Source organism: Propithecus coquereli, unplaced genomic scaffold (genome assembly GCF_000956105.1).
Source record: "Propithecus coquereli isolate 6110/MARCELLA unplaced genomic scaffold, Pcoq_1.0 Scaffold243, whole genome shotgun sequence".
In the NCBI taxonomy this organism is placed as follows: Eukaryota; Metazoa; Chordata; class Mammalia; order Primates; family Indriidae; genus Propithecus; species Propithecus coquereli.
In genome coordinates, this window is record NW_012147986.1 from 3906477 (window position 1) to 3915352 (window position 8876).

An 8876-nucleotide genomic window follows, 5' to 3' on the forward strand; every position below is an offset into this window, starting at 1 on the left:
GTAGATGGGGGCAGGAGGCGGTGAGGTGGTGTGGTAGGCGTTGTTGAGGGGATACTTGGCCGGCTGGTTGTTCTTGACTCTGGTGAAGTTGATACAGCGCCCCTAGGAGAGAATCGGAGAGAAGCCAACGTGAGTAGGTGGCCTTGGGGTGGGAGGCTTGAAAACAGACACCCGTTGGTGATGATGCTCCACTGACATATAGCAGAACTTGACAATAAATTAGCTCCCGATTCCTTGTCCTAGGCTGACTGTGTTGCAAAATAATTTGTTAAAATTCATTTTTTCCTGGAGTCTCTAACACTCTCAGGGGGGAAGAGGGGAAAGGGACTGACCTTATTGGACACATGGGGTCAAGCTGTGTACAAAGGTCATAGAATTTAACCTCCTCAACAGCCTTGCCAGCCAGGTATTATTATCAAGTGTTCCATTTCACAGATGAGGAAATCGAGGCTCAGAAAAGCTAAGTCACTTTCCCAAGGCCAGACCACTTGAGAGAGGTGGGGTTGGTAATTCTAACTCAAAATAGACTCCAGAACTATTCTTTCTGCTCCACTCCATTGCTTTCTGAAGAAAGATACTCACATTTTATAAACCAAAGTAACTTATTTCGATTCATTTCAATTATCCTCCTGGAAACGGCAAAATGTTAACAACATGTGATTTTCCTATATTGTCACTCAAAATCTGTGATGTGAGTTGTCACGAATGTGGCAAAGCAGGGTGGTCCTCAGAGGCCCTGGTGATTCGCTTCCCCTCAGCCCCTGTCCCCCCGTCAGCTGCCGGTGCTGAGTAGTCAGGGAGGCAGACAGCTATTTTTACCAATGCCAAAAAGCCTTGAGTCAGTACAGCTACCCTGCCTTCCCAGAAGCACTAGTAAGTAATAAACAGTTTATCCTGCCCTCGTTCTGGTTATGGGATTCCCTCCTAGATGCTGCTGTACCTGTCCAGGCACTTTTAGGTTCTTAAGAAATACAACGTGCAGATCTTTTTTGCCAGGGAGGCATGTACCCTGCATTCTGTTTTTCCCCAGTCTTCCCAGGGACTCGAATGGGCCATGCAGAGCAGACACCTGGAAGCCCTACAGCAGCCTCTTGAGAGTCAGAGTCTGAAGCCAGCCCCAAGGAGCCCTGCCTCCCAGGTGGCGCCTCCTCTCTGCTCTCCAGAGCCATAGGCGCACGCTGCCTGCCCCCCAACAGATACCCCTTGTCTCAGCCCACACTCAGGAGCCTCCATGCAACACTTGGCTCTGCAAGGGAGTGAAATGGGGCTCTCCTGCTCACCATGTTCCCCTTCTTGGGGTGACACCCCCTTCACTTTGCCCGTAAGATCCTCCCCTCCTTGCCCGGGCCCAGTGCTTGGGTCCTCCGTCTTGCGTGTCCCGGATACCTGCAGAACCCCTCTCCATGAACGCTGGGGCAAGGTCACACCTCTCTGGGGCTGCCCCCTCCCATCTCTTTCTGCTCATTTTGATCCAATTATGGACACAGTGCTACACTGGGCTTAGGGCTGGGGCATGTGGCTGTCCCTGGCTTCGTGCTGCAGGAAGGATGCCTATGCCTGCACAGGATGTGTCCAGAGAGCCCAGAATTTCCCCTTCCAGGCCTGTTAGGGAAGGGCCTGAAGGGGAATGCAGAGGGTGAGATGTGGAATTCAAGGATGCTCCAGGACAAGAGGGAAATACAAGGGTGTGTTAGTTGAGACCTGGTTCAGGATGAGTCACAGCAGGGACACACGCTTGTGGGAGCCAGTGGGGCCCAGAAACCTTCCCTCACCTGTGCCCAGCACCACTCAGCCTTCAAGTCTGAAATCTAGTCCCTTTTCTCCACACATTCTCCCCGGATGACTCCAGCCTCCACTTCCCTTTGCTTCCTTGAGTTCTTCTCTAGTTACTGAAAGGGCGGCCTTGCAAAAATAACAGGAAAATACCTAATCCCACAATTTCCCCAATAACAGTTAAAGATCAATCCTATGAGTTCTCTCACTAACATGCAGCCCGTGGGAGTTCTGTTTGGCACAACACCTGAAAAAAGCTGGGCAGGTGGATAAGAGATGTAAATTTTTCTCTTAAGATTGCTTTCGAGAATCTGCTTTTTAGCCTTAAAAGTTCCCTGGTGAATAGCAGGGGCATGAGCCTCAGGCCTCAGACATATCTCGAGGACAGAGTCACATATCCTGCCATAATCCCATCTCCAAGGAAAGGCGCGGGACCAAATCTTAGACTTCGTCATCCTGCTGCCGTTTCTGTTATCATCCTGCCGTGGAGAAGAAAGAAAGGAGAGGATATAGCAGTTGCTCAACTGTACCCTGCTATTTTACAACCTCCCCCTTTACAAAGTCTGAATAGCTGGTTTTTGAGGTCAGCACATCCTTCCTTTTTAACCTTTGTGCTGGTCCTTTTTCCGCCCAGGAAAAAGTAAATAAACTTCTTTCTATCCTAATCTTTGCCTGGAGAAATCTTCCTCAAAACCTGTGTGCACTGGCTCACGCCCTAACAGTTACAGTCTATGTCACACATTGCAGCCTGCATCCCGTGATGGCTTTATGTGTAAATACCTTGTCTTCTTGACCAGATGAGAAACTTCTGGGAGGCTGTGACCTTGTTTTTCACTTTGCTTCTCCACAACCCAAAGCCTCATGGGGTGCTCTGCATGGGAGGGACTCTGTCAAAAGAGTCATCTGAAGCCACTTGGGACAAAGTAGGGGCTTGGGTAACATTAGCAATAAACTGAAAATTCACTCACAAGACACAGCATTAGCCAGAGAGAATCTTGGTAAGGAAGGGCCAAGCTTGGCTGGACTGCAGTTGGTTTAGGAGTTACAGTGCCATGTTTAGAGGCCAGCAGGCCAGTTTCTCTGAGCTCGCATTTCGTGCTATTAAACCAGGGACTAACCTTGTCAGGTTCTGACTGGGGGTCCACTGACTACAGAAACAAGTTACCACCTTCTGGCTGCAGAACCCTCCAGAACTCCCAGCTCATGTCCAGGCTTTCGGGCATTACGTTGATTTTGTAACCCAGTACCGTCCATTCCCAGTTGTCCAAGCAGCCCTCTTTTATAACTTTATAAATCTAAGCCTTGGTTACAGTTTATTTATGATTCTGGATAAAGCTCTTCCCTTTAAGATGTGAGGGCCCTAATGATTGCCATCTGTGATGAATTCCTGTGAGGACAACTCAGAGTTGGGATTTACTGTGCTATCTATGCTGCCCTTCCTTCCTAGACATGCTAAGTCAGACCAGGAGGCCCAAGAGACTCGGCTCCTTTAAAGGTGAAGGAAAATTCCGATCCTGGGGAATGAGCTGCTGGTGCCAGGGGTCAAGTCCCTGTCTGGCTTCAGATCTCTGCTAGAACTGGCCACAGGGCTGGGGCAAGAGAGGAGGCTAATTAATGCAGAAGCCCATTTACTTTTTTCCTGCAGTTGTGACTCTACTATTCTTACCCAGAGGCTGTTTTATACAGAGACAAAATCAGGAGCTCTCAGCCTTCTTCTACCAATACGTCTGTTTATAACCCGTATCAGGACTCCCAAATGTTTTCAAAAAGGTCTGAAAGGATCCAGGGAGCAAAAGATGATCTCTCACATCTTTCAGTTGAAGATGGGATGAAAGAGGGCTGGAGGTGGGAGTGAGGTGGGGAGGAAGACCTCCCTAGGTCGGCTCCTCCAGCTGCCACCAGGCGTCTTGTCCAGAGCAGCAGAGGCATGGGGGCAGGGCAGGGTGGGGGAGAGGCAAGGAGCTCCCCCTTCCTATGGGCAGTAACACCCCAGGGGTGCACCCCCGGGTCACCTGTTCCAGAGCCATGGGCGTGGTTCACTACAGACCTCCAGTCCATTAGAGCTGAGCGCAAAAGCGCAGAGCTCTTGTTAAGCAGCCAGAGGGGAGGGGACAAGTGCACAGCCTCTGCCTCACCCCCCACAGCGTGACGTGGGTGGGGTAATCACAGCACCTGGCACTTATAGGCATTATGAGGATTCCCCTAAGCAGTGCTGGGAAGGGATTGGGACTGTGCCTGGCATATCGTGTTTGATAAATGAGCAGAGTCTAACGCTGTCGGATGATCAGACACAATGACCCTGCTATGGTGAAAAGGCCAGTTGGAGGTAGCATCAGGTGTTAGGACTCCTATTAATAGTTTAGCACCTTCTAAGTGAGCTACAGACTAGAGCTTCTACGCTCCACGCCTGGCTTCTATAATAAAATTGGCAAATAGGAAAAAATGTAGCGTTGGATGTGACCAAAGCAGCCCCCGGAACCGGCTCCCTTACGGCCCCCTCTCCCTCCTCCCTTTGCCACGTAACTCCTGTAACTCACAGGACCTCCCACAGTGCATTGCGCACACAGTTGATCGGTGATGTATTTACATGTACTTATCTTCCTGAAAAAAGGTATGGACTCAGCATAAACAAATCCCTGGGGTAATTTACAGTAAGCCCCACGGTCTTCATAAGAGAGGTGTGGCTACAAATTAAGTTCTTAAAACCTGGAGCCAGAGGCGCCAACACAAACACAGTAACACTTAGACCATATAATTGGCCTACAGATCAGTTTACACATCATTTTTTGCTTGCGAGAGGATAATAGAAAGGCCAGATGTTCTCAGTGTCGTATATGCCAACAAATCTGCACCAGTGTTTGGTTAAAAGGTTGCTAGGACGATTGGAGCTCTCGCTGCATAACACTGGTCTTTCTGTAACCCAGTTTAATTTTCTACAGTATTGTTTTCGGGTGGTTTGATTCGGGTCCAAGATTTGGCTTTGACCTCAGTTTACCTCGACTTCCTCATTTACAGGAACGAATGCCAAATATTTTCACACATTAGCAACAAAAAACTCAGATTAAATTCTAAGAAGAAAATGCAGCAATAACTCATGCTAAATGGTGGCTTAGCAGGATGCTAGATGGCTTTCCTCCTAGGCTTGAAAATGCCATTGTGACTTGGCTGTATCTAACGGTGGTGGGCGGATGATTAGAAATGGCCAGGCACGTCATCTTCTTTATTTATTATCAAAACTCTATGAGCTAAGTATTGTTATTTTCATTGTACAGAAAAGAAGCTGAGGCCTCAGACTTACTTGAATAACCTGCCCAAGACTACTCAGCCAGCAAGTGGCAGAGTAGGATTAAAATCTAGCTCTGTTTACCTCGGGAACTCATCTTCTTTTTACCGTATTATCCTGAATGGACACTAAAAGTGCAACGGATTTCTTGAAGGACTTGTAGATAGTATCACACATTGTAGCACTTGACCACAGCTGTCAAGAGATTTTTCCAGAAGCTATGTCTGGTCCAGGTCACTCTCCAGCTCACACTTCTGCAGTGACTCCCTATTACCTTTAACATAAAATCCAAATGCCTCCAGTGGCATGTGCAGCCTTCTGTGATCTGGTCCTTGCTTACATCTATCAATTAATTTCTTACTCTTTTAATCCAGGATGTCCAGCCTGGCCCATCCTAAGCCCTCCCCAAATAACTGTTCAGTAAAGAATATAACATGCCACCTGGTGTTCTTCTCTGAATGTTTCCAAGTATAAACACTGTCCTGCAGCTGGCTGGTGAGCATCACTGAGGAAGCATCAGGGTCTTCTCCTCTTTAACCTAGTGCTGCTGTAAAGATCTCAAGGTTCAAGTTCAAGTTGGCACTCAGCAAATACTGCTCACATACCTGAGGGTCTTTGAGGTAGAGCAAAAACTCTTAGAAAGCTCAGATTTTCCCTGCAAGTTTAGGTTCTTGGAAGGTCAAGGGTCCATTAACATGGCTATGAATTTAGTGCTCCTTAGTCACCTCCCCATGGCCTCTTTGGACATCTAGGCCTTTGAGGGGGGATGGCAAGAATCCTATGTGTTCCCCTTGGTTTCCACTCCTGAAATGTTAACAAGTTACCTTTAGAAGTACTTTTTGGGTTCCTTTTGCTTTATGAAAGGAAATCGTCCCTCAACAAAACCCTTTGCCTGAACTGGAGGTGACACACTCTGAAATTATGGGATAGTCAGGAAGAAAGACCTTGTTGATTGAGTTCTGGGTTTTCTCAGAACTGAACTGCAGACACGGATGGTCCAAGGAGTGTGGAGAAAGGAAACTGGTGATGTGGGGCTGTGGTCTGCCATGGATCAGAGGCAGGACATAGAACTCCACGTCCAGTGCTGCCGCTAACGCACTCACTGGGAAACCTGGGGCAAGTCATTCTCTCTCTACGAGCCTCAGCTTTTTCATCTGCACGATAAAGCTGTGGCATTATTAGCTAGATGACATCCAAGGGCCTTCTCGCCCTAATATTTTGATTCCATTAAAATTTGAGTTGCTTTGAAATTCTTCACTTGGATACTTTGAATTCTCTCGGGGCAGTCAGTTTTGCACATATTTTATACTATTACTTTGGCTAACTCTTTGTATTGCATATTTCCTGGTTAGTCATTAGATTTTTGAAAATATTAATAAATTAAAAATTCAAAATGGGAGGCTCCACCTTCTGTTCGTCTGAGGTTGTGGTGAGGATTCAAGCTTGCCTGCAAGTTCTGAATTTGGGTTTGTAGGATGACAGGGGAGATGGGGAAGAGGTGTGGGCGGATTGTGTGCGAAAGACTTGCCAGTGGTGAGGTCATATGTGTTGAGTGTTATGAAACATCTGTCTGGGCACCAGGCACGCTCAGTGGAGAGGAAGCTGGCCTTCAGAATGGTTAAAAATATGCTACAGCTCCCACAGATTAAACTAAATAGTTTCCTATAAACGGAGGTCATCTAAGGAAATTGGATTTCACAGGAAGAATACTAAAATAATCAGATGGAAAAAGTATACACCAAGTTTCCTCTGACAAACACCTTTTCTTTCTGGACTAGTTCTCCCATTGGTTGTCTTGTTTGGAGGACTGTAGGTATTTCTCAAGTTACACAGGGATTAGGTTTCCAACATTCGTCTGGAAGTCAGTTGTTTGGAATTAGGACAATAGTCTCTAATTTAAATTATTCTTGTAAATGGAGGATGGCTCTCAGGCTAGACCACAAAAGCTCATTGGCATATTTGAAGGCAACTGATATAATCCTACTGACGTTGGTGCTCTAGTGATGAATTAGACACGTGAACAATGAATGGATGGAGGGCTGGACTGAGTGACTTTACAGTACCTTCTACCATCCATGACTCTTTTCGTTTGTTAATTCATTTGTGCATCCATCCTCTGACAAATGGTTTTTGAGTGCTGACTGTGACCTGAACACTTCACGAAGTGTTGCACACAGTGTTGAGCAAGTGCTGAGGTCCCTGCCCTCATGAAGAATATGGTCCAAAGGTGGAGACAGACAGCAGTCAAATGATGCCACAAACAGATGGACTTCAGCAACCATATTTGTGACCTGTGATCCTGACCTTGGCCGTGGTTGATTGGACCCAAGGTGGACCCTAAGCTGAGCTAGTCCAGTCAGATTCTCTCTCCTGGGAATCTGGAATGACCACTGAGAGACAGGCAGGCAGTTGGTTAGGACTGATCCTTTGAATAGAGAGAGCATAAGTGGGAACTGGCCAGAGTCAGGGAGAGGCAGATAAAGTCTGATTCTATTTCTTGAAGATCTTTCATACCCATTAACTCCTCCCACTCTCGCTGTCCCTCATCTTCTATAACTTGGCCAACGAGTAAACTGGTCTTCCTGACTTCAGCCTCTCCCTTTCACATTGATATTTTTGTTTCCATATAAAATTTATACATATGCACACACATATATATAAATAAAAATGTGTATATACATACATACATATAGACACATAATGTATGCACATGTGCATGCATGCATATATACCCGGACATATAAAAATGTGTATGTACACAGACACATTTAAAGTTATCTTCCTGCTTAAACCCTTCAGTGCCTCCCCACCTTCTACAGGATACTATCCAAGTTCCTCAGCACAAATGGGCCCCTGCTCTCTTTGCGTCTCTCTCTGCTACTCCACTTCCTTTTCTTTCTTTCAATCCCACATTTCAGCTTTGGCCCATCATTTGAAATGAAACCACCATTCCCTCACTTGTCTTCTGACAGCATTCTTTTCACAGGCCCAGACACAAAATGGCCCAGACTTCTTTCTGTCTTGCTCCTTCCCCTTCCCCAAAGCTAGAGCCAAGGGCAAAGAGAAGGGTGTGTTGTGGGTGGACGCTCCGATCCTTCCTGGCTTCCATTTCTCCACTGTGAACTTGCCTCGCCTATAAATCTCATTAAATAGCCGGCCTTTTATGTGCTGTTCATGGAAAAAGATCCAAGGTCAACTCTTTCAGTTATTTGATTCATTTTGCTGACACACACACTGGCGCACTCTACATAATAATGTCTTTGGATGCCAAAACGAGGGTAAGATGAAAGCATGAAGGAAATATTTGGTAACATGAGGAAACCAGAAAAATGAAGGAAAGGGTAGAAATAAAAATGGCATATCTTTAGTGGGTCACACGTAAACATAAGCTTTGTCAAGAATTAATATTGAGATATGACTTATTTAACAATAAAATCCCCCTTTGTCATCTGATTACAAAGTTCTATGTTTGTTGAAAATCTGAGGAATACACAAAGGAATGAAGAGGAGGAGGAAGGGAGAAGGGAATGTTAAATTACAGCACTCAGAGCGAACATTTTGTGTCTATCTTTTCAGAACACACACTCACACACACACACACAGTGCTGCATATATTTACAAAAAGGGGATCATCTGTATAAAAGTTTTAAAATAATATGCTGTGATCATTTCTCCTCTGCCATTTTCAACAGTTGCATTATCTTCTATCACATAGTTGTATAACAAATACAGCTATTTAATTCTTTGTTGTTAGGCATTAAGAGTCTATCTATATATTTTTAGTTGTCCAATTAATTTCTTTCTATTTTTAGTAGAGCCG

At 45.8% G+C, this 8876-nt stretch overlaps 1 protein-coding gene across 1 annotated transcript in view; it reads right to left on the reverse strand.

Annotated features, from left to right (window-relative positions):
* Positions 1-8876, reverse strand: part of ANTXR1 (anthrax toxin receptor 1) — a 275920-nt gene that overhangs the window by 53638 nt on the left and 213406 nt on the right. Inside the window, exon 18 of the mRNA XM_012646428.1 lies at positions 3-102. Coding sequence (XP_012501882.1) covers positions 3-102 — 100 coding nt within the window. The remainder of the gene's footprint in view (positions 1-2; positions 103-8876) is intronic.